Source organism: Scleropages formosus, chromosome 22 (genome assembly GCF_900964775.1).
Source record: "Scleropages formosus chromosome 22, fSclFor1.1, whole genome shotgun sequence".
NCBI classification, from domain to species: domain Eukaryota; kingdom Metazoa; phylum Chordata; class Actinopteri; order Osteoglossiformes; family Osteoglossidae; genus Scleropages; species Scleropages formosus.
Window position 1 is genome coordinate 13,716,726 of NC_041827.1, and position 25,073 is coordinate 13,741,798.

The 25,073-nt window shown below is 44.8% G+C and overlaps 1 protein-coding gene across 1 annotated transcript; it reads left to right on the forward strand.

Annotated features, from left to right (window-relative positions):
- Positions 1-1,326: 1,326 nt before the first annotated feature.
- LOC114909327 (elastase-1-like) lies at positions 1,327-15,167 on the forward strand. The gene is made up of 9 exons (XM_029247709.1): positions 1,327-1,407; positions 1,562-1,593; positions 12,385-12,450; positions 12,683-12,786; positions 13,167-13,292; positions 13,775-13,911; positions 14,082-14,224; positions 14,431-14,580; positions 15,010-15,167. Exons 1-9 carry the CDS (start codon positions 1,368-1,370, stop codon positions 15,022-15,024), a joined length of 813 nt encoding a protein of 270 aa, XP_029103542.1. The 5' UTR covers positions 1,327-1,367; the 3' UTR covers positions 15,025-15,167.
- Positions 15,168-25,073: the final 9,906 nt, after the last annotated feature.

Below are 25,073 nucleotides of genomic sequence, written 5' to 3' on the forward strand. Positions count from 1 at the left end.
CCTGTCCACAGCTGTAACAGCAGCTTTCATAGCCTTCCTCTTAACATATAAATACGGTAGTAGTTCATGTCCCTTGCTTTTCTGCAGTGTTCGCTGAGTCCAAGCCACAGCTGTATTACTTTGATGCAGTGGAGGAAGGGGTCATAGGTAAATTTGGCCCCCCAGTGCCTGACCCTGACAGTTATAACACACACCAGTGATCATGTTTTAGTCAGTTTCAGTATTTTCACCTTCAGTTTTCCTCTGTCACTTTTGTTGATATTTGAAATTTGCATTTATTTATTGTACGTACTTGATTTGGAGGTTAAGTCAATGAATAATTATGGAAACGTAATATACCTGAGACCTCCGTCTGCTCTCTCACTCAGGTATTCTGTCAGTACCTGTTTATATTTTCGTGCTACCCCACCTGTGAAGGTTTTCTGGTCTAGAGAGGCTTCGTGATGGTAGCTGCCAGCTGTGTGAACAAGTGAGTTCGGAGCTTATGACGGCATGTGAATGAATGAATGAATGAATGAAATTACTCTTTTAATGAAATGTGCTGCCACATAAATCGAAATATACTTTCATTTAAAAAATAAAAAGCTTGTCAGAAATAAATGTCAGATAAAAAAATGTCAGATACCTTGGAAAAAGCCCTGGCCAAGTAACAGGTATAATAATAATTCATGTCCATAGATTTATTAGGGACAACATGTCTGTACACAAAACACAGTCTGTGAACTGGTGTATTCCTACAAACGCACATTTTAATTTTTGTGAACCACAAAAATGTTATTAATATGGATTTTGCACACACACAGACTTTGCACAATACTGTGTTTTGTGCAAGGAAAACCATACTATAGTGTAGTATATAGTATACAGTATATGTTATATAGTAAATACAGTAGTATAAGGGGGCGCAGTGGCTTGGCATGATGGACTTGGACGGCTCTGGAGTTCCAGTCCTGATTGGGGTGCCTTGGGATGGACTGGCATCCCGTCCTGGGTGTGTCCCCTTCCCCTCTAACCCTGCGCCCTGTGTTGCCGGGTTAGGCTCTTGGCTTGTGACCCCACTTGGGACAAGTGGTTTCAGGCTATGTGTGTTTGTGTGTGTGTGTGTGTGTGTGTGTGTGTGTGTGTGTGTGTGTGTGTGTGTATTATGTAGCATATATGTTAGAAAAATGACTGAGTCCTCTAACACACTTGCACATAGGCAATAGTTGACTTGACCAGTTGAACCAGTTGGCTTTGACATAACTAAAAACAAGAACACGCATTCCACAAATATTATAAGCAACCTATATAAATGGAGCTCCCAGGATCAGATACATCAGTGAGTCAGAAAATCCCAGCTCATCACAGAGTCCAGAAGGCCTGCAGACATGCTGAAGTTTCTACTGCTGAGTGCTCTCATAGCAGTGGGTAAGAACCGTCTTTTCCACAGCAAAGTTTTTCACTCAGTCACGTTATCGGTATGCATAGTTAAATCCATTTGACTAATCTTAGTCAATTTCTTGCAAGGTTCACGATAGTTTTCACATTGTTCTAATGTTGACTGTCTTTTGGTTTTCCCCAGTGCTTGCTGAGCAAAATGTAAAGCCCCAATACATGGAAGCATTGCAAGATAAGGTTGGGGGGTAGTGAAGCCCAACCCCATGCTTGGCCCTGGCAGGTATGACACATAACGGTGTTGAATGTTTTGTCAATTTCAGCATTCGTCACTTTTTTTTTTTTTTTTTTTTTTTGTCATTTGAAAATAATGCTTTTGCTTTACTGGCCTCTTTAAGTGAGACTAAGGTTTAGCCCCTTTTGGTGAGGCTCATTTAACTCAACAGTTATGTGTTAATTTATGGTCCATATGTTAATTATAATGTACCTGATGGATTTTTCCTGCTTTGTGTCTCAGGTCTCCCTTCAGTATCGGTTTCTCTACTTTTGGTACTTCCATGCCTGTGGAGGTTCTCTGGTCAGGAGAGGCTGGGTGATGACAGCTGCCCACTGTGTGGACACGTGAGTTTGGGGCCTAAGCTGGCATGTCCTAAAAGACTTACGGCAGCACTTTGGTGTGTTGTAACTTTGGTTGTGCGGTATAATGGGTTTGGACCATGCATCCAGTGGTCTCTATGAACAACTCTTTAGACAGAAAGAGGAAAGTGCCTATCCTGAGTTGCTCCTTTACAAATACCCTGCTGCATAAAAGGGAATATACTTGTAACTTGTGATTATTGTAACATTGTAAGGCACCTTGAACAAAGGCCTCAGCCCAGTAGCAGTCTTTTAATGACTAAATTTCATACTTATATTCATTAGAAATGGTGCATGTGTGTATCACTAACATAGACTGTACACCCTAACAATCTCTGTTTTCTGTACCCTACTGCTCTCTAGAACAAAGACTTGGCGAGTGGTTCTTGGCGATCACAACATATATGTGAGTGAGGGCACAGAGCAGGCGATTGCTGTGAGCAATTTCTACGTACACCCCAACTGGAACCCCAACAGTCTCGCCAACGGGTGAGTGGATAAGCCAGGCGAGCTTTTCTTACTTAAAATTTGAGAAGTACTGTAGGACCTTTTTTTGCTTAATTATAGTAAAATTAGTCAAAACTCAACTCAAAATTTGCATGTTCTGTTGTCAAAACACAGTACATAGTGATGAAGTGGTACAGCAGTCGTTTGTGGAAGAAAGCAGTGATCAGCATTTTTCATAGCCTCCTTTGCCGTGAAAACCGTGCAAGTGGTCAAAATGAGATGAATTCAGTTCTAGAGCCTGTACCTACCTACGCATGATATCCGAAAAATTATAAGTGGTAGTGAAGGCAGGTCACCTGTAAAGAATCTTGGTCAAACACTTAAACATTAACCCTGGTAGCCAAAAATTACCAGAAAAAATGAGTTTATGGAGTATTTATGTGACTTGCTGTAAATGACACTAAGGTGATTTGGTTATTTTTTCATCATCTGAACACCCGTATGGCTCATTTGCCTCCCCTCAGGTATGATATCGCTCTGCTCCGTCTGTCCTTCGATGCCACCCTCAACTCCTACGTGCAGCTGGCTTCTCTGCCCCCATTCGGTCAGATCCTGCCCAACAACAACCCCTGCTACGTCACAGGCTGGGGCTACACCCAGAGTGAGTATAACACTTTACCTGGGTGATTTACAGCCTTATTTTTTATTGTCATTTTACCTGTTTACTGCATTCTGTGTGTTTTCGTGTGCTATATGCATGTTTAAAATGAGATTTGTTCTCACTTTGTGGCACTTTAACTATCTGTGACTGTGTCTGCAATGGTCTCTGCAGGTGGGGGTCAGCTGTCTGCCTCTTTGAAGCAGGCGTACCTGCCTCTGGTGGACTACAGCACCTGCTCCAGGAGTGACTGGTGGGGCAGCACTGTTAAGACCACTATGGTCTGTGCAGGGGGCGGCAGTGACTCTGCCTGCCAGGTGACTCAGCCCTTATTACAACATTAACAAAAGTATAAAACATAACTTTTTTGATAAATCAATGGAAATATTCATATCTGTAAATATTTTGGGGGGTGCGGTGGCGCAGTGGGTTGGACCAGGTCCTTCTCTTCAGTGGGTCTGGGGTTCGAGTCCCGCTTGGGGTGCCTTGCGACGGACTGACGTCCCGTCCTGGGTGTGTCCCCTCCCCCTCTGGCCTTACGCCCTGTTTTGCCGGGTAGGCTCCAGTTCCCCGCAACCCCGTATGGGACAAGCGGTTCCGAAAATGTGTGTCTGTGTGTACGTAAATATTTAAAGGTGTTAAGATTCTAGTGATGCATCTCAAACGGTGTGATTCAAGTTTTGAGGATCAAAATGAGATATCCAAAAACGTGCCTTTTGTTAACTCAAGGTCTGTTACTCTTCAGGGTGACTCTGGCGGTCCACTGAACTGTCAGGTCAATGGACGCTACTATGTCCATGGTGTGACCAGCTTTGTGTCCGGCCTTGGCTGCAACACACTGAGGAAACCCACCGTTTTCACCCGAGTCTCGGCGTACACCACCTGGATGGAAGGAGTGAGTACCTGTAGGCTCCTACTGGCCAATCACAGAGAGTCACTGTTCGCGAGAACCAATGAGAACTGTTTGTCTCAGAACAAGTGCAGTTTTAGAATTGTGGCAGTTGGTGGCACCGTGTTTTTAGTCAGCCTCTACCAAGCTGAAGGTCTCTGGTGTGATTCTCCCTCCTCCCCTACCACCTTGATCAAAGTACTAACCCTAAACGGACGAGGCACACAACTGCAAGTGATTTGTTACAGAAAGCTAAATGATCTAAAATTACTTTTATAGTCAATTTTACCATATCTAATTGATACAGTCATATCTAACTGATGCAATCTAATTTTTAAAATGTAGTTGGAAGGGAAATATTTTAATTTTATTGAGGTTTTTCGTAGCGCAATATAATGTTTCTGAGTTTTAACAAGCGGTCTTTTTCTGTTACAGATTATGAATCAGTAAAAGCAGAAATTTAAGCGGTGTGAAGGACAGTCTACTGGATAGGATCTCAGCATTCCAGATATGAGCCTTCCTTCTTAAATTCCACTCCATTGCAGACACGACGGATCGACTAAAATAAATAAAGTCTCTTGATCACTCTAAATACTGTGTCCGTCTGATTTTTAATCCATTTTTAATTCTGGTCTCAGTACAGCAAAAGCACATTGTGAAGTAACCCCCGTAAGGGTGTACTGTAATGTCCATGACTGTAGTGAAAAGTACTGAAAACGTTTCAGTCTGGTACTGTTCACTAGCTGAAGGTCAGATTTTTAAGAAGAGTTCCTGTATATTAGAAGAAACGGCAGAACTGAATAAAAGTAGTCGTGTTACACCTGTTACTGTCACGATTGTACAAATCAGACTTTAAGACTGTCTCACTTTGAAACATAACCCTGTGTTTGCAATGGGGAAAAAAAGGCCTCGGTGCCTCTACATCATTAGTCATGGTTTCCAAGTGTCACGGTTCCGTGTAGCATGGACGGACTCAAGTGCAGAGTGTTCGGATCGAGGTGCACAGAAGCCGAATCAGAAATCCATAATCGTAGTCGAGGGGCAGGCGAGGGGCAGGCGATCAGCAAATGTCGTAGAAAGGGCTAGGCAAAGAACGTGGTCATGAAGAAACAGGCAAAGGGTCGAAGTCGGAATGGGTCTCTCGGTAATACTGGTTCGCAGGGAAACAAGGAGGCAAAACAAGGTTCCGCGTCTGGGCTTCCTCGGTTTCCCTCTTATAGTCTTTCCCATCAGGGAACGGCAGGTGTCGCAGAGGTGCCAGATGCGGAGAACGTGACACCAAGCTTTAATGTGCACTACTTGACACAATTTGAGTCTATTTTCTATAGTGATAACTTTAAGAAAGGTTTTTTCTGTGAAAAGTAAATGTTATATTACATTTCAACGGATGTGCGGAAAACAAAAGCTTTAATTCCCATTTAAATTGTAACTCATTTGAGTTGCATAAAAAATCATGTTACTCATATCATGGATCTGATTCAGAAACATCGAAAGGAATACTGTGATTTGTATAAATAAAACACTGTAAGGCACCTTGAACAAAGGCTTCAGCCCAGTAACAGTTTATTATAATGACTAAATTTCATATTTATATTCATTAGAAACGGTGTACGTGTGTATCACTAACATAGACTGTACACCCTAACAATCTTTGTTTTCTGTACCGTACTGCTCTGGAGTGAGTACCTGTAGGCTCCAACTGGCCAATCACATAGAGAGTCACTGTTCACAAGAATCAGTGAGGATTGTTTGTCTCAGAACAGTGCACTTTTAGAACTGTGGCAGTTGGTGGCACTATGTTTTTGGTCTTCGCCTGGTCAAGCTGATTTTTCCTGCTCTCAATCCCTCTTGCTGTACGACACAATAAAGTTGCACTGGGGATAGCTGTTATCTTAGTTAGAGCTACTGCTTTTGGACCCAAAGGTCACATGTTTCAAATTCCACTTTCAGCAATCACAATCCTTGAGCAAGGTTTTTGCCCTACAAATTACTTCAGTAAAGTGACCCAGCTCTATAAATGGATAAATAATAAGTAGCTCAACATTGTGAGTCGCTTTAGAGAAAGCATCCGCTAAATGAATAATTCTCCATTGGCAGGTAATTGCAAGTGAATTGCTGGTAATGTTTTTCATTGCATATTATAATGTAATATGTATGTTAATTAGTGTCCTGTTCTGTTACAGATCATGGGTTATTAAAAGCATGAATTCAAGCGTCACAATGACACTCAACTGGATACGGCCTCAACATTGCAGATACGATCCGTGTTGTTGAAGTGCAACAAAATACACTCCAGACTAGATCCAGTTAGGGTACAATGCAATTATCAAACACTGCAACTGAAAGTATGAAATATCCATCATCGGGTCTTATTCACCAGGCAAAGGTCGCTGAAAAGATATTTTCAATTACCAGTTTATTAGCCACTGATTCAACAAGGGGGCCACACAGCAGTGTGCATCTCCAAAAGCCTCTCATTTCCAAGAATAACATCCACTGATACTTTTTATTTAGAAAATGTGGTCATTACTTTAATGAATCACAGGTAGAAGCCAATTAAGTCCAGTTAAGAGACAACTTGCAGTTACAACTTCAAGAAACAATTTGGGATGCACCACGTTTCAGTTTTTCTTACTACAAGCGTTCTGCTTTATTTTTTTCCAACAATTTTTCCTATGTCTACACATCACATGGATGGCATGAAAACTGCACGGTATTTAAATATTTCGGAAAAGCACATTCTAATGTGGACCACACAAGTGTTGTTAATGTCATGAATCTAGAATGCACAAAACATGGAAACACACACACACAACTGGTTCACGGAAAAACTGCATTATTGCTGCTTCTGTAGCTCTCCTGTTTGTATATATTGTTCAGTACTCTACATCATTCCAGTGAAATGAATGCTCTTCACAATAAAGTGAAACTGAAATTACTCTTGAAAAATATGGTGCTACATGAAACAAGACATACTTGTAGCTTGCCATTCTAAAAAACTGAAAATGTAAGAATTCTCAAAGGCTTAGCATACATTTATGTACCATTTTGCGAAACACAACAAGCAAAACTCTGTAATTTGTATGGGTGGACGAACAAGACTCTTTTCAGTTGATCAAAGAACATGCCATTGTTGACATGGTGGCCCAGAACAACATGATCCTCCTCAAAAGAAATCCATTAAAGAATAATACAGGACAACCAAGTATTCCAGAATTTTCAGCAATGCAGTCTTGCTACAACTGATCGTGTTGTAAGGAGAAATGCCGTCCGGATGAAGCAGGTATACAAAGTGCCCTTGAGAGGAACTCTATCGGAGTGACGGAGTTGCGATTCCAGTTTGTTCAAGTACGTGTAAGCCACACAATTACTTGCACTTTTACTCTAAATATAAAGATATTGTTTTCCTGGATCTTATGTGTCTATATACTATTCCACTCTAAGTGGAAAAATTCCGGTTGTCCTCTGGCATAGTGCTGTGTCAAAGTGGGAACCAGACTGTTCCGCAACAGATACAGTATAAACTTTGCAATCAATGCCATTACTTTAAAAAAAAACAACTAACTTATTGTACCTTGTGTTCTTTTTACTCTAGAGGATTTTGGAGTTGGATAGCAGTGCTACTCATTTTGAGTACCTGTGTATTGATGAAGCTGGCTTCAATCTCAACAAAAAAAAGGAGAAGAGAGAGGAATGTGATTGGCCATCGTGCCACAGTCAATGTCCTTGGACAGCGGGGGGGGGCAACATCACCATGTCTGCCGCAATTTCAACTACTGGTGGGTGTTGTGGCACACAGTGCTGTCTTGGGGCCATACAACGCCGAAAGGATACAAATTTTTTTGAACTCCCTCAATGAAATCCTCTTCCCGCAGGTTGACCGGAAGCAAATGGATCGAGATTTTGTAGTTGTTTGGGACAATGTGCCATTCCATCGTTCGGTGCTGGTGCGTGAGTGGTTGAGCATCATCCACATTTCAGGGTGGTGTTCCTTCCGCCATATTCTCCTTTCCTGAATCCAATTGAGGAGTTCTTCTCCTGTTGGAGATGGAAAGTGTATGATCGCAACCCTTACAGCCAAGTAAGTCTTCTTCAAGCAATGGAAGAGGCCTGTGGAGATATTGAGGCCGAAGCTTGTCAAGCATGGATTCAACATTCATGGCGTTTTTCCCACGATGCATGGCTCGCGAAAATATATGTTGTGAGGTAGACGAAATTCTCTGGCCAGATGTGAATGAAAGGCATAGTTCAGTGACTGCAGTGCAAATATGTATATATATATGTTTTTTCTGAAAGAGGGGCGTGGTGGCGCAGTGGCGCAGTGGGTTTGACCGGGTCCTGCTTTCCAGTGGGTCTGGGGTTCGAGTCCCGCTTGGGGCGCTTTGCGACGGACTGGCGTCCCGTCCTAGGTGTGTCCCCTCCCCCTCCGGCCTTACGCCCTGTGTTGTCGGGTAGGCTCCGGTTCCCCCGTGACCCTGTATGGATGAGCGGTTCTGAAAATGTGTGTGTTGTGTGAAAACAACTGAGAAAAATTGTAATATGGATTTTACATGCGCGCGCACACACACACACAAAAATACTGTGTTTTGTGCAAATAAAACCATGCTAGTATGTATGTAAGAAATGTGAGTCCTCTAACATACTTGCACATGGGCAGTAGTTGATTTGACCAGTCGAACCAGTTGACTTTGAAAAGAGCTAAAAAATAGAACACACATGACAAACATTCCACAAATATTACAAGCTACCCATGTATAGAGTTCCCAGAATCAAACACATCAGTCAATGAGGAAACCACACCTTGCTGGGTTTGGACTGGCAAAGAAGAGCACACAGGCAGCATTCATCAAAAACATTTATCGGAACACTGGTGCACAGGGAAATGATGCTGTGAGTCAAAAGACACATTGTCCACAAGAACGTGCAGCTGCAACTAACCCTCCCAGCCTGAAACGAAACAGAAAGAAAACAACATTCCTCCAGCACCATAGTGCTACATAAGAGAACAATATCTTATAATACATGCAATAAAAAAACAATATGTTACAATATGATAATAAATGCTGTAAAAACGCAAACATAAATGTAAAACAAAAAAATTGCAAAGGGAATGGAATGGCGTTCAGTTGAGTTTGGGTGTGCATGTCTGTGTGCGTGTGTATGTGTGGTTGGGTCAGGGTTCTTGCGGTCCGAAATGCTGCAATTTCAAAACCAGGCGGTGATGCATCTGCTCATGATGATCTCTGTAGTCGCTCTGTAGAACGTGGTGAGGATGGGGGTGGTGGGAGATGGGCTCTCCTCCACCTTGGCAGAAAGTAGAGACGCTGCTGGGCTTTCTTGGCTGTGGAGCTGGTGTTGAGTGACCAGGTAAGGTTCTCCGCAAGGTGAACACCAAGGAATTTGGTGCTCTTGACCATATCCCCAGAGGAGCCGTCGATATTCAGAGGAGAGTGGTTGCTCCGTGCTCTCCTGAAGGCAACAACCATGTCTTCTGTTTTGTCCACGTTCAGGGACAGGTTGTTGGCTCTGCACCAGTCCATTAGCCAGTGCACCTCCTCATTGCATGCTGACTCGTCATTTCTGCCGATGACACATGCCGTCGGCAAACCTGATGATGTGGTTCGAGCTATGTATTGCTGCACGGTCGTGAGTCAACAGAGTGGACAGCAGCGGACTGAGCACACAGCCCTGGGGAGGGGGTTCCAATGCTCAGTGTGTTGGTGCTGGAGATGCTGCTTCTAATCCGGACTCCTGAAGGGGGGTGTTCAGGCCTAGCAGGCTCAGCTTTCCAATCAGGTACTGAGGAATGATTGTACTGAATGCTGAACTGAAGTCTACGAACAACATTTGAACATACGTGTCCTTTTTGTCCCGTTGGGTGAGGGCCAGATGGAGGCTGGTGATGATGGCGCCGTCTGTTGAGCGCTTGGGACGATACACGAATTGCAGGGGTCCAGGGGGTCCAGTGAGGGGGCAGCAGGATCTTACTGTGCGTCAGCAGGAGTCTCTCGAAGCACTTCATGACAATGGATGTGAGTGCGACAGGACGGAAGTCGTTGAGGCAGGACACAGAAGATATCTTTGGCAAGGGGACGATGGCGGTGGCCTTGAAGCACATTGGAAGGACGGCGCTGCTCAGGGACATGTTGAAGATGTCAGTGAGAACATCTGCCAGCTAGTCTGCGCATCCTCTGAGCCCTCTGCCAGGAATGTTTTCTGGTCCAGCAGCCTTCCATGGGTTGACTCTGCATAGCGTTTTCCTCACATCAGCCGTGGCAAGACATAGCATCTGGTTGTTGGGAGGAAGGGTGGTCTTCCTCGCCGCCACGTCATTCTGCGCCTCAGACCGAGCGTAGAAGTTGTTCAGTGCGTCTGGAAGGGAGGCATCACTGTCGCAGGCAGGTGAAGTTGTCCTGTGGTTGGTGATGGCCTGGATGCCCTTTTAAACGCGTTGCGTGTCGCCGCCGTTCTTGAAGTAGCTGTGGATTCTCTGGCCGTGGTGCCGCGCTTTGCCTCTCTGATGGCCCGGGACAGTTTGGCCCTCGCTGTTCTTACGGCCACCTTGTCCCCTGCTTTGAAGGCAGAGCCTCGGGTCCTCGGCAATGCACGCACCTTGGCAGTCATCCACGGCTTCTGGTTGGAGCGTGTAGTGATGGTCTTGGAGGCGGTGACGTGGTCGTTGCACTTGCTGATGTAGCTGGTCACTGATGCCATGCATTCCTCCAAGTTGGTGGAGTCATCATTGGTTGCAGCATCCCTGGACATGTGCCAGTCAGTGCGATCAAAGGAGTCCTGAGGAGCAGAGATGGTTCCTGCTGGGCAGGTTTCATCTGTTTCAGAACCGGTTTGGCGCGTCTGACGAGCGGAGCGGTCCGTATGCTGGGAACAGCATAATAGAGATGTGGTCCGAGTACCCGAGGTGAGGGCGGGGCTCTGCCCGGAAAGTGCCGAGCATGTTTGTATAAAAATATCCATCTCCTTTGCCCCTCTCGTTGAAAAGTCCACATGTTTATGGAATTTAGTGCGCACCGACTTGAGATTGGCTTGTGTGCATTCCGCAGTTTGCTAATAGCCGCACACAGCTCACACTGCATCTCCTTAGGCATTTGCGCTGGGGGGAATGTATACTCTGACTATACGGACAGTGGTGAATTCCTGCAGTAGATAAAATGGTCTGCATGTAACAGTCACAAACTCCAACAGCGATGAGCAGTAACTAGAGACAAGCACCGAGCTCTTGCACCAATTCGTGTTGATGTAAACACACAAGCCACCACCGCGAGCCTTACCGCACAGAGACAGAGCTGCATTTCTGTCGGCACGGAACGAGGCGAGCCCGTCTAGGTGAATGACGGCGTCTGGAACTCTGTCTCTGAGAGATGTCTCCGTGAAAAGGAAGATGCGGCAGTCTCTAAACTCACGGCACGTAGTCTGCGGCGGGAGTTAATAATTAGGATGATAATTAAAAAATACACACACACACACACACACACACACACACACACATTTTCAGAACCGCTTGTCCCATACGGGGTCGCAGGGAACCGGAGCCTAACCCGGTAACACAGGGCGTAAGGCCAGAGGGGGAGAGGACACACCCAGGACAGGACGCCAGTCCGTCACAAGGCACCCCAAGCGGGACTCGAACCCCAGGACCCACCGGAAAGCAGGACTGTGGTCCAACCCACTGCACCACCGCACCCCTTCTCAGCCAAGTAATAAATAATAATAATTCAAGTTCCTAGGTTTATTGGGGGACTACATGTCTGTGCACACAGACCAGTCTGTAAACTGGTGTATTGCTACAAACGCACATTTTAATTTCTGTGCACCACGAAAACATTTTCAATATGGATTTTGCACACAAACACATACACACACAGAGACAGGAATACTGCGTTTTGTGCAAATTAAACGATGCGATAGTATCTAGTATATATGCAATAAATATGATTGAGTCCTCTAACACACCTGCACATGGGCAATAGTTGACATGACTGGTTGAACCAGTTGGCTTTGACCTAACTAAAAGTAAAACCAAGAACACGCATTCCACAAATATTACAAGCTACCTATATATATGGAGCTCCCGGGATCAAATACATCAGTGAGTCAGAAAATCCCAGCTCATCACAGAGTCCAGAAGGCCTGCAGACATGCTGAAGTTTCTACTGCTGAGTGCTCTCATAGCAGTGGGTAAGAACCGTCTTTTCCACAGCAAAGTTTTCACTCAGTCACGTTATCGGTATGCATAGTTAAATCCATTTGACTAATCTTAGTCAATTTCTTGCAAGGGTTCACGATAGTTTTCACATTGTTCTAATGTTGACTGTCTTTTGGTTTTCCCCAGTGCTTGCTGAGCAAATGTAAAGCCCAATACATGAAAGCATTGCAAGATAAGGTTGTGGGGGGTAGTGAAGCCCAACCCCATGCTTGGCCCTGGCAGGTATGACACATAACGGTGTTGAATGTTTTTGTCAATTCAGCATTCGTCACTTTTTTTTTTTTTTTTTTTTTGTCATTTGAAAATAATGCTTTTGCTATACTGGCCTCTTTAAGTGAGACTAAGGTTTAGCCCCTTTTGGTGAGGCTCATTTAACTCAACAGTTATGTGTTAATTTATGGTCAATATGTTAATTATAATGTACCTGATGGATTTTTCCTGCTTTGTGTCTCAGGTCTCCCTTCAGTACCAGTATTTGTACTTTTGGTACTACCACTTCTGTGGAGGTTCTCTGGTCAGGAGAGGCTGGGTGATGACAGCTGCCCAATGTGTGGACACGTGAGTTTGGGGCCTAAGCTGGCATGTCCTAAAAGACTTACGGCAGCACTTTGGTGTGTTGTAACTTTGGTTGTGCGGTATAATGGGTTTGGACCATGCATCCAGTGGTGTGTATGAACAACTCTTTAGAGAGAAAGAGGAAAGTGCCTATCCTGAGTTGCTCCTTTACAAATACCCTGCTGTATAAAAGGGAATATACTTGTGACTTGTGATTACTGTAACATTGTAAGGCACCTTGAACAAAGGCCTCAGCCCAGTAGCAGTCTATTATAATGACTAAAGTTCATTTTTATATTCATTAGAAATGGTGCATGTGTGTATCACTAACATAGACTGTACACCCTAACAATCTCTGTTTTCTGTACCCTACTGCTCTCTAGAACAAAGACTTGGCGAGTGGTTCTTGGCGATCACAACATATATGTGAGTGAGGGCACAGAGCAGGCGATCGCTGTGAGCAATTTCTACGTACACCCCAACTGGAACCCCAACAGTCTCGCCAACGGGTGAGTGGATGAGCCAGGCGAGCTTTTCTCACTTAAAATTTGAGAAGTACTGTAGGACCTTTTTTTTGCTTAATTACAGTAAAATTAGTCAAAACTCAACTCAAAATTTGCATGTTCTATGTTCAAAACAGAATACAGAGTGATGAAGTGGTACAGCAGTCGTTTGTGGAAGAAAGCAGTGATCAGCATTTTTCATAGCCTCCTTTGCCGTGAAAACCGTGCAAGTGGTCAAAATGAGATGAATTCGGTTCTAGAGCCTGTACCTACCTACGCATGATATCCGAAAAATTATAAGTGGTAGTGAAGACAGGTCACCTGTAAAGAATCTTGGTCAAACACTTAAACATTAACCCTGGTAGCCAAAATTACCAGAAAAAAATGAGTTTATGGAGTATTTATGTGACTTGCTGTAAATGACACTAAGGTGATTTGGTTATTTTTTCATCATCTGAACACCCGTATGGCTCATTTGCCTCCCTCAGGTATGATATCGCTCTGCTCCGTCTGTCCTTCGATGCCACCCTCAACTCCTACGTGCAGCTGGCTTCTCTGCCCTCATTCGGTCAGATCCTGCCCAACAACAACCCCTGCTACGTCACAGGCTGGGGCTACACCCAGAGTGAGTATAACACTTTACCTGGGTGATTACAGCCTTATTTTTTATTGTCATGTTACCTGTTTACTGCATTCTGTGTGTTTTCGTGTGCTATATGCATGTTTGAAACGAAATTTGTTCTTACTGTGTGACACCTTAGCCATCCCTGACTGTGTCGGCCTTGGTCTCTGCAGGTGGGGGTCAGCTGTCTGCCTCTTTGAAGCAGGCGTACCTGCCTCTGGTGGACTACAGCACCTGCTCCAGGAGTGACTGGTGGGGCAGCACTGTTAAGACCACTATGGTCTGTGCAGGGGGCGGCAGTGACTCTGCCTGCCAGGTGACTCAGCCTTTATTACTACAGTATGAACAAAAGTATAAAACACAACTTTTCTGTTAAATTGAGGGAAATTGTAATGTGTGTAAATATTTCAGAGGTATTTGAATTCTAGTGATACATCTCAAATGGTTTGATTTAGGTTCTGAGGATCAAGACGACGTATCCGAAACTTGCCTTTCGTTAACTTAAGGTCTGTTACTCTTCAGGGTGACGGCGGCGGTCCACTGAACTGTCAGGTCAATGGACGCTACTACGTCCATGGCGTGACCAGCTTTGTGTCCTCCCTCGGCTGCAACACACTGAGGAAACCCACCGTTTTCACCCGAGTCTCGGCGTACACCACCTGGATGGAAGGAGTGAGTACCCGTAGGCTCCTACTAGCCAATCACAGAGGGTCACTGCTCGCGAGAATCAATGAGAACTGTTTTGTCTCAGAACAAGTGCAGTTTTAGAATTGTGGCAGTTGGTGGCACCGTGTTTTTAGTCAGCCTCTACCAAGCTGAAGGTCTCTGGTGTGATTCACCCTCCTCTCCTACCACCTTGATCAAAGTACTAACCCGAAACGGACAAGGCACACAACTGCAAGTGATTTGTTACAGAAAGCTGAATGATCTAAAATAACTTCTATAGTCAATTTTACCATATCTAATTGATACGATCATATCTAACTGATGCAATCTAATTTTTAAAATGTAGTTGGAAGGGAAATATTTTAATTTTATTGAGGTTTTTCGTAGCGCAATATAATGTTCTGAGTTTTAACAAGCGGCCTTTTTCTGTTACAGATTATGAATCAGTAAAAGCAGAAATTTAAGCGGTGTGAAGGACAGTCTACTGGATAGGATCTCAGCATTCCAGATATGAGCCTTCCTTCTTAAATTCCACTCCACTGCAGACACGACGAATCAACTAAAAGAAAATAAAGTCTCTTGATCACTCTGAATACTGTGTCCGTCTGATTTTTAATTCTGGTCTCAAAGTACAGCAAAAGCACATTGTGAAGTAACCCCCGTAAGGGTGTACTGTAATTTCCATGACTGTAGTGAAAAGTACTGAAAACGTTTCAGTCTGGTATTGTTCACTAGCTGAAGGTCAGATTTTTAAGAAGAGTTCCTGTATATTAGAAGAAGCGGCAGAACTGAATAAAAGTAGTCGTGTTACACCTGTTACTGTCACGATTGTAACAAATCAGACTTGAAGACTGTCTCACTTTGAAACATAACCCTGTGTTTGCAATGGGGAGAAAAAGGCCTCGGTGCCTCTACATCGTCAGTCATGGTTTCCAAGCTTTAATGTGCACTACTTGACACAATTTGAGTCTATTTTCTATAGTGATAACTTTAAGAAAGGTTTTTTCTGTGAAAAGTAAATGTTATATTACATTTCAACGGATGTGCGGAAAACAAAAGCTTTAATTCCCATTTAAATTGTAACTCATTTGAGTTGCATAAAAAATCATGTTGCTCATATCATGGATCTGGTTCAGAAACATCGAAAGGAATACTGTGATTTGTATAAATAAAACGCTGTAAGGCACCTTGAACAAAGGCTTCAGCCCAGTAACAGTTTATTGTAATGACTAAATTTCATATTTATATTCATTAGAAACGGTGTACGTGTGTATCACTAACATAGACTGTACACCCTAACAATCTTTGTTTTCTGTACCATACTGCTCTGAAGTGAGTACCTGTAGGCTCCAACTGACACAATAAAGTTGCACTGGGGATAGCTGTTATCTTAGTTAGAGCTACTGCTTTTGGACACAAAGGTCACATGTTCAATTCCACTTTCAGCAATCATACCCTTGAGCAAGGTTTTTGGCCTACAAATTGCTCCAGTAAAGTGACCCGGCTCTATAAATGGTTAAATAATAAGTAGCTCAACACTGTGAGTTGCTTTAGAGAAAGCATCCGCTAAATGAATAATTCTCCATTGGCAGGTAATTGCAAGTGGATTGCTGGTAATGTTTTTCATTGCATATTATAATGTATATGTATGTTAATTAGTGTCCTGTTTCTGTTACAGATCATGGGTATTAAAAGCATGAATTCAAGCGTCACAATGACACTCAACTGGATACGGCCTCAACATTGCAGATACGATCCGTGTTGTTGAAGTGCAACAAAAATACACTCCAGACTAGATCCAGTTAGGGTTACAATGCAATTATCAACACTGCAACTGAAAGTATGAAATATCCATCATCGGGTCTTATTCACCAGGCAAAGGTCGCTGAAAAGATATTTTCAATTACCAGTTTATTAGCACTGATTCAACAAGGGGGCCACACAGCAGTGTGCATCTCCAAAAGCCTCTCATTTCCAAGAATAACATCCACTGATACTTTTTATTTAGAAAATGTGGTCATTACTTTAATGAATCACAGGTAGAAGCCAATTAAGTCCAGTTAAGAGACAACTTGCAGTTACAACTTCAAGAGACAATTTGGATGCACCACGTTTCAGTTTTTCTTTACTACAAGCGTTCTGCTTTATTTTTTTCCAACAATTTTTCCCATGTCATACACATCACATGGATGGCATGAAAACTGCACGGTATTTAAATATTTCGGAAAAGCACATTCTAATGTGGACCACACAAGTGTTGTTAATGTCATGAATATAGAATGCACAAAAACATGCAAACACACACACACACACACACACACACACAACTGGTTCACGGAAAAACTGCATTATTGCTGCTTCTGTAGCTCTCCTGTTTGTATATGTTGTTCAGTACTCTACATCATTCCAGTGAAATGAACGCTCTTCACAATAAAGTGAAACTGAAATTACTCTTGAAAAATATGGTGCTACATAAACAAGAACATACTTGTAGCTTGCCATCATAAAAAACTGAAAATGTAAGAATTCTCAAAGTCTTAGCATACATTTATGTACCATTTTGCGAAACACAACAAGCAAAACTCTGTCATTTGTATGGGGTGGACGAACAAGACTCTTTTCAATTGAACAAGAGCATGCCATTGTTGACATGGTGGGCCCAGAACAACATCATCTGCCTCAAAGATATTCAGCAAAGAATAATACAGGACAACCAAGTATTCCAGAATTTTCAGCAATGCAGTCTTGCTACAACTGATCGTGTTGTAAGGAGAAATGCCGTCCGGATGAAGCAGGTATACAAAGTGCCCTTTGAGAGAAACTCAATTACTGCACTTTTACTCTAAATATAAAGATATTGTTTTCCTGGATCTTATGTGTCTATATACTATTCCACTCTAAGTGGAAAAATTCCGGTGTCTCTGGGCATAGTGCTGTGTCAAAGTGGGAACCCAGACTGTTCCGCAACAGATACAGTATAAACTTTGCAATCAATGCCATTACTTTAAAAAAAAACACTAACTTATTGTACCTTGTGTTCTTTTTACTCTAGAGGATTTTGGAGTTGGATAGCAGTGCTACTCATTTTGAGTACCTTTGTATTGATGAAGCTGGCTTCAATCTCAACAAAAAAAAGGAGAAGAGAGAGGAATGTGATTGGCCATCGTGCCACAGTCAATGTCCTTGGACAACGGGGAGGCAACATCACCATGTCTGCCGCAATTTCAACTACTGGTGGGTGTTGTGGCACACAGTGCTGTCTTGGGGCCATACAACGCCGAAAGGATACAAATTTTTTTGAACTCCCTCAATGAAATCCTCTTCCCGCAGGTTGACCGGAAGCAAATGGATCGAGATTTTGTAGTTGTTTGGGACAATGTGCCATTCCATCGTTCGGTGCTGGTGCGTGAGTGGTTTGAGCATCATCCACATTTCAGGGTGGTGTTCCTTCCGCCATATTCTCCTTTCCTGAATCCAATTGAGGAGTTCTTCTCCTGTTGGAGATGGAAAGTGTATGATCACAACCCTTACAGAATCAGAATCAGCTTTATTGGCCAAGTATACATGAGCATACAAGGAATTTGCTTCCGGTTTAGAGCAAAACTACAGTGCACATTCACACATACAGACTACATAAGCACATACTGAACTAGACATAGACTAATACAAACATGATTACCGATAACGCAGCAGACAAGAACATAGCATAATGCAGACAGAACATAAAACCATGCAGACATCCATCCATCTTCCTCCGCTTATCCGGGACCGGGTCGCGGGGGCAGTAGTCTAAGCAGAGCCCCCCAGACTTCCCTCTCCCCACAAACCTCCTCCAGCTCCTCTGGGGGAACCCCAAGGCGTTCCCAGGCCAGCCGGGAGACGTAGTCTCTCCAACGTGTCCTGGGTCTGCCCCAAGGCCTCCTCCCAGTGGGACATGCCCGGAACACCTCCCCAGGGAGGCGTCCAGGAGGCATCCGGAACAGATGCCCGAGCCATCTCAACTGGCTCCTCTCGATGCGGAGGAGCAGCGGCTCTACTCCGAGCTCCTCCCGGGTGACTGAGCTCCTCGCCCTATCCCTAAGGGTGCGCCCAGCCACCCTGCGGAGGAAACTCATTTCTGCCCCTTGTATCCGCGATCTCATTCTTTCGCTCATGATCCAGAGTTCATGACCATAGGTGAGGGTAGGAAACGTAGATCGACCGGTAAATTGAGAGCTTCGCCTTACGACTCGGCTCCTTCTTCACCACAACAGACCGGTACAATGATCGCATTACTGCGGACGCCGCACCGATCCGTCTGTCAACCTGCCGCTCCATTTTTCCCTCACTCGTGAACAAGTCCCCGAGATACTTAAACTCCTCCACTTGAGGGAGGAGCTCTCCCCTAACCCGGAGGGGGCAATCCACCTTTTTCCGACTGAGGACCACGGCCTCGGATTTGGAGGTGCTGATTCTCATCCCCGCCGCTTCGAACTCGGCTGCAAACCTCTCCAGTGCACGCTGTAAGTCTTGATTCGATGAAGCCAACAGGACCACATCGTCCGCAAAAGCAGAGACGAGATCCTGCGGCCACCAAAACAGACACCCTCCGTTCCCTGGCTGCGCCTAGAAATTCTGTCCATAAAGATAATGAACAGAATGGGTGACAAAGGGCAACCCTGGCGGAGTCCAACATGCACCGGGAAAAGGTCTGAATTACTGCCGGCAATGCGAACCAAGCTCCTGCTCCGGTCATACAGGGAACGAACAGCCCGTAGCAACGAGCCCCGAACCCCATAATCCCGAAGTACCCCCCACAGGATGCCACGAGGGACACGGTCGAATGCCTTCTCCAGGTCCACAAAACACAGATGGACTGGTTGGGCAAACTCCCATGAACCCTCCAACACCCTAGTGAGGGTATAGAGCTGGTCCAGTGTTCCACGGCCAGGGCGAAAACCGCATTGCTCCTCCTGGATCCGAGGTTCGACTATCGGTCGGATTCTCCTCTCCAGTACCCCGGCATAGACTTTCCCAGGGAGGCTAAGGAGTGTGATCCCCCTATAGTTGGAACACAATCTCCGGTCCCCCTTCTTAAAAAGAGGGACCACCACCCCGGTCTGCCAGTCCAGAGGCACCGTCCCCGAACTCCACGCGATGCTGCAGAGGCGTGTCAGCCAAGACAGCCCCACAACATCCAGAGACTTGAGAAACTCGGGGCGGATCTCATCCACCCCCGGAGCCTTGCCACCGAGGAGTTTTTTGACTACCTCAGCAACTTCAGCCAGGGTAATGGACGAGTCCCCCTCCGAGCCCCCGGCCTCAGCTTCCTCTACGGAAGGCGTGTCGGAGGGATTGAGGAGATCCTCAAAGTACTCCTTCCACCGCCCGAGGACATCATCAGTTGAGGTCAGCAGCGCACCACTTCCACTGTAAACAGTGTTGGCGGAACACTGCTTCCCCCCTCTGAGTCGCCGGACGGTTTTGCCAGAATCTCTTTGAGGCTGACCGAAAGTCTTCCTCCATGGCCTCGCCAAACTCCTCCCAGGCCCGAATTTTTGCCGTGGCGACTGCCAGAGCCGCGCTCCGTCTGGCCCGCCGGTACCCGTCAGCTGCTTCAGGAGTCCTATGAGCCAGCCAGGCCCGATAGAACTCCTTCTTCAGCTTGACGGCAGTCCATAGGCCTCTTCAAGCGATGGAAGAGGCCTGTAGAGATGTTGAGGCAGTAGCTTCTTTTATACAACAGAACTCCTCAGTAGAGAACTTCACGATAAACGTGTATTTGCATTCATGTATTTGAGTGTGTACATCAGACTATGATATACAATCAATAGGCGACACCATTGTACGTTTGATGTTAGTATTTAATTTTAGTAAATGCATTAGTAGAAGAAAAGGCAGTACTTCATTATGCAGTGGAACTGAACTGTTTGATCAAGCTAAGAGTATGTTCAGTTGGCTGTGTTAATTGTTTTGAGAGCAATTACATTAATTTGGAGAAATGTGACAAAACGATTGAGAAAAACTATAACACTTGTCCCTGAGGTTATACAATATTCAAAACACAACACCTTACAGCCAAGTAAGTCTTCTTCAAGAAATGGAAGAGCCCTGTGGAGATGTTGAGGCCGAAGCTTGTCAAGCATGGATTCAGTATTCGTGGCGTTTTGCCCAAGATGCATGGCTCGCGAAGGGGGTTGCGGTGGTGCAGTGGGTTGGACCAGGTCCTGCTCTCTAGTGGGTCTGGGGTTCGAGTCCCACTTGGGGTGCCTTGCGATGGACTGGCGTCCCGTCCTGGGTGTGTCCCCTCCCCCTCCGGCCTTACGCCCTGTGTTGCCGGGTTAGGCTCCGGTTCCCCGCGACCCCGTATGGGACAAGCGGTTCAGAAAATGTGTGTGTGTGTGTGTGTGTGCATGGCTTGTGAGAATATATGCTGTGATGTAGATGAAATTCTCTGGCCAGATGTGAATGAGAGGCATAATCAATGAAGTTCAGTGATTGCAGTGCATATATATATGTATATATGTTTTTTTCTTTTGGACAACTCATTGTTACACAGCAGAACTCCTCAGTAAAGAACTTCACGTGTATTTGCATTCCTGTATTTGTACATCAGGCTATATTATACTGTACAATCAACAGAGCACACACTTCTACTGCTGATGGCAGTACTTCAGTATCCAGTGGAATTGAACTGTTTGGTCAAAGTAAGACTGTGCTTAGTTGGCTCTGTTAATTGTTTTGAGAGCAATTACGTTCGCTTGGAGAAATGTGTCAAAACTGAGAAAAACTGCAATATGGATTTTACATGCGCGCGCACACACACACAAAAAAAATACTGTGTTTTGTGCAAATAAAACCATGCTATAGTATGTATGTAAGAAATGTGAGTCCTCTAACATACTTGCACATGGGCAGTAGTTGATTTGACCAGTCGAACCAGTTGCCTTTGAAAAGAGCTAAAAACTAGAACACACATGACAAACATTCCACAGATATTACAAGCTACCCATGTATAGAGTTCCCAGAATCAAACAGATCAGTCAATGAGGAAACCACACCTTGCTGGGTTTGGACTGGCAAAGAGCACACAGGCAGCATTCATCAAAAACATTCATCGGAACACTGGTGCACAGGGAAATGATGCTGTGAGTCAAAAGACACGTCCACAAGAACGTGCAGCTGCAACTAACCCTCCCAGCCTGAAACGAAACAGAAACAAAACATCGTTCCTCCGGGACCACAGTGCTACGTAAAAGAATAATATCTTATAATACACACACACATTTTCTGAACCGCTTGTCCCATACGGGGTCAAGGGGAACCGGAGCCCAACCCAGCAACTCAGGGAATAAGGCTGGAGGGGGAGGGGACACACCCAGGACAGGGCACCAGTCTGTTGCAAAGCACCCCAAGTGGGACTCGAACCCCAGACACTCCAGAGAGCAAGACCCAGTTCAACCCATTGCGCCACCGCGCCCCCCCATCTTATAATACATGCGATAAAAAAAGCATTATTTTACTATATGATAATAAATGCTGTAAAAATGTAAACATGAATGTAAAACAAAAAAATTGCAAAGGGAATGGAATGGTGTTCAGTTGAGTTTGGGTGTGCATGTGTGTGTGCGTGTGTATGTGTGGTTGGGTGGTTGTTTTCTGGTCCAGCAGCCTTCCATGGGTTGACTCTGCATAGCGTTTTCCTCACATCAGCCGTGGCAAGACATAGCATCTGGTTGTTGGGAGGAAGGGTGGTCTTCCTCGCCGCCACGTCATTCTGCGCCTCAGACCGAGCGTAGAAGTTGTTCAGTGCGTCTGGAAGGGAGGCATCACTGTCACAGGCAGGTGAAGTTGTCCTGCGGTTGGTGATGGCCTGGATGCCCTTTTAAACGCGTTGCGTGTCGCCGCCGTTCTTGAAGTAGCTGTGGATTCTCTGGCCGTGTGCGCGCTTTGCCTCTCTGATGGCCCGGGACAGTTTGGCCCTCGCTGTTCTTACGGCCACCTTGTCCCCTGCTTTGAAGGCAGAGCCTCGGGTCCTCGGCAATGCACGCACCTTGGCAGTCATCCACGGCTTCTGGTTGGAGCGTGTAGTGATGGTCTTGGAGGCGGTGACGTGGTCGTTGCACTTGCTGATGTAGCTGGTCACTGATGCCATGCATTCCTCCAAGTTGGTGGAGTCATCATTGGTTGCAGCATCCCTGGACATGTGCCAGTCAGTGCGATCAAAGGAATCCTGAGGAGCAGAGATGGTTCCTGCTGGGCAGGTTTTCATCTGTTTCAGAACCGGTTTGGCGCGTCTGACGAGCGGAGCGGTCCGTATGCTGGGAACAGCATAATAGAGATGTTGTCCGAGTACCCGAGGTGAGGGCGGGGCTCTGCCCGGAAAGCGCCGGGGATGTTTCTATAAAAAACATCCATCTCCTTTGCCGCTCTTGTTGAAAAGTCCACATGTTTATGGAATTTAGTGCGCACCGACTTGAGATTGGCTTGTGCGCATTCTGCAGTTTGCTAATAGCCCCACACAGCTCACACTGCATCTCCTTAACATTTGCACTGGGGGAATGTATACTCTGACTATACGGACAGTGGTGAATTCCTGCAGTAGATAAAATGGTCTGCATGTAACAGTCACAAACTCCAACAGCGATGAGCAGTAACTAGAGACAAGCACCGAGTTCTTGCACCAATTCGTGTTGATGTAAACACACAAGCCACCACCGCGAGCCTTACCGCACAGAGACAGAGCTGCATTTCTGTCGGCACGGAACGAGGCGAGCCCGTCTAGGTGAATGACGGCGTCTGGAACTCTGTCTCTGAGAAATGTCTCCATGAAAAGGAAGATGCGGCAGTCTCTAAACTCACGGCACGTAGTGTGTGGCGGGAGTTAATAATTAGTGTCACAGACTGAGCTGTGACAGGCAAGTTGTTCCAAGGAATCAGCAAGATGCCGGCAAAGTACCATCAATGTAACGCTGAACCTTGTTGCTGTTGCCTGTCACATGCATTTTATCTTGTATTGTTAAAAATTGTTTGTTCTGGTTTTGTATTTCATTTAACACTGTTTGTTTGAACTAGATTGGGTGCCGGGAAAGGCCTACCGGTATCTGTCTGGTTGTCATTAACTAATATTTCTTTTATAAAGATATATGTACTGTTGTGGAGTGAATGTATTTATTGTTTTTAGAAGAACATTTCTGTAGACTTTTCCTTACCCTGTAGCTGTCTGGTGTTCTGCTGTGTTTGGTGCCTTGTGTTGGAAACCCGATGGAGTCAACTATTTGGGGTATATCTAGGGGGGAGTCCTTGGGCACAACCAACTAGGCAGGGGTGTTTTACTGTGTAGTGTGAAATGTTTTTATAAGATGTATGTAGGGATTTTTTATAGTAAAAAGTGTTAGTATTGTTTGTATGTTTTAGTATTTAAGTATTTATTTTAGATGTAATTTTTGGGGGAAATGTATTTTGAAATAAATTGAGGCTGTTACGGTATAATCAGAGGGCGGAGCTATTGCTATATAGGTTTGTATTAGGGCACTAGTGAGGGAGATTGATACAAACTTATGTAGTTACTCTCATGCAGTGAATAGGAGAGTGATGCATTAATGTTGATATAAGGGCTAAGCCCATGGCTCATAGGCCTCATGTTCTTTATAACTTTATGTTTGTTTTGTACTTGGTTGAGGGTTTATGTGTTTGAAGAATACTTTTTAGTAAAGGGAAATAAACCTTTTGGTCCACTACTTCAATTCTCCACTGCTGCTTCCATCCGTCGTCCATACCTTCACAATTAGGATGATAATTAAAAAATAATATTCCTTAATAATAATAAGTAATAAATAGTAAGCTGGGGGATGCGGTGGCGCAGTGGGTTTGGCTGGGTCCTGCTCTCTGGCATGCCTGGGCTTCGAGTCCTGCTTGGGGTGCCTTGTGATAGACTGGCGTCCTGTCCAGGATGCGTACCCTCCCCCTCTGGCCCTGCGCGCTGCCGGGCTAGGCCCCGGAATGCCGTGACCCCGCTTGGGAGAAGCAGCTGTAGACATTGGTTGGTATACTTGTGATTTATTAAAAAAAAATGCCAGATCCCTTGGAGAAAAGCCTCAGCCAAGTAATAAATAATAATAATTCAAGTTCCTAGGTTTATTGGGGGACTACATGTCTGTGCACACAGACCAGTCTGTAAACTGGTGTATTGCTACAAACGCACATTTTAATTTCTGTGCACCACGAAAACGTTTTCAATATGGATTTTGCACACAAACACATACACACACAGAGACAGGAATACTGCGTTTTGTGCAAATTAAGCCATACGATAGTATCTAGTATATATGCAATAAATATGATTGAGTCCTCTAACACACCTGCACATGGGCAATAGTTGACTTGACTGGTTGAACCAGTTGGCTTTGAATTCACTAAAACTATAGCCAAGAACACACATGACATACATTCCACAAATATTACAAGCCACCTGTACATATAGAGCTCCCGGGATCAAATACATCAGTGAGCCAGAAAAT

Bases quoted from the DNA above. Each gene is read 5' to 3' on its own strand.
- LOC114909327 (XM_029247709.1), top strand. From the start codon at position 1,368: ATGCTGAAGTTTCTACTGCTGAGTGCTCTCATAGCAGTGG. The intron at 1,408-1,561 runs GTAAGAACCGTC...GGTTTTCCCCAG, and splicing joins GAGTGCTCTCATAGCAGTGG to TGCTTGCTGAGCAAAATGTA. The intron at 1,594-12,384 runs ATGGAAGCATTG...AAAGCCCAATAC, and splicing joins AAAATGTAAAGCCCCAATAC to ATGAAAGCATTGCAAGATAA.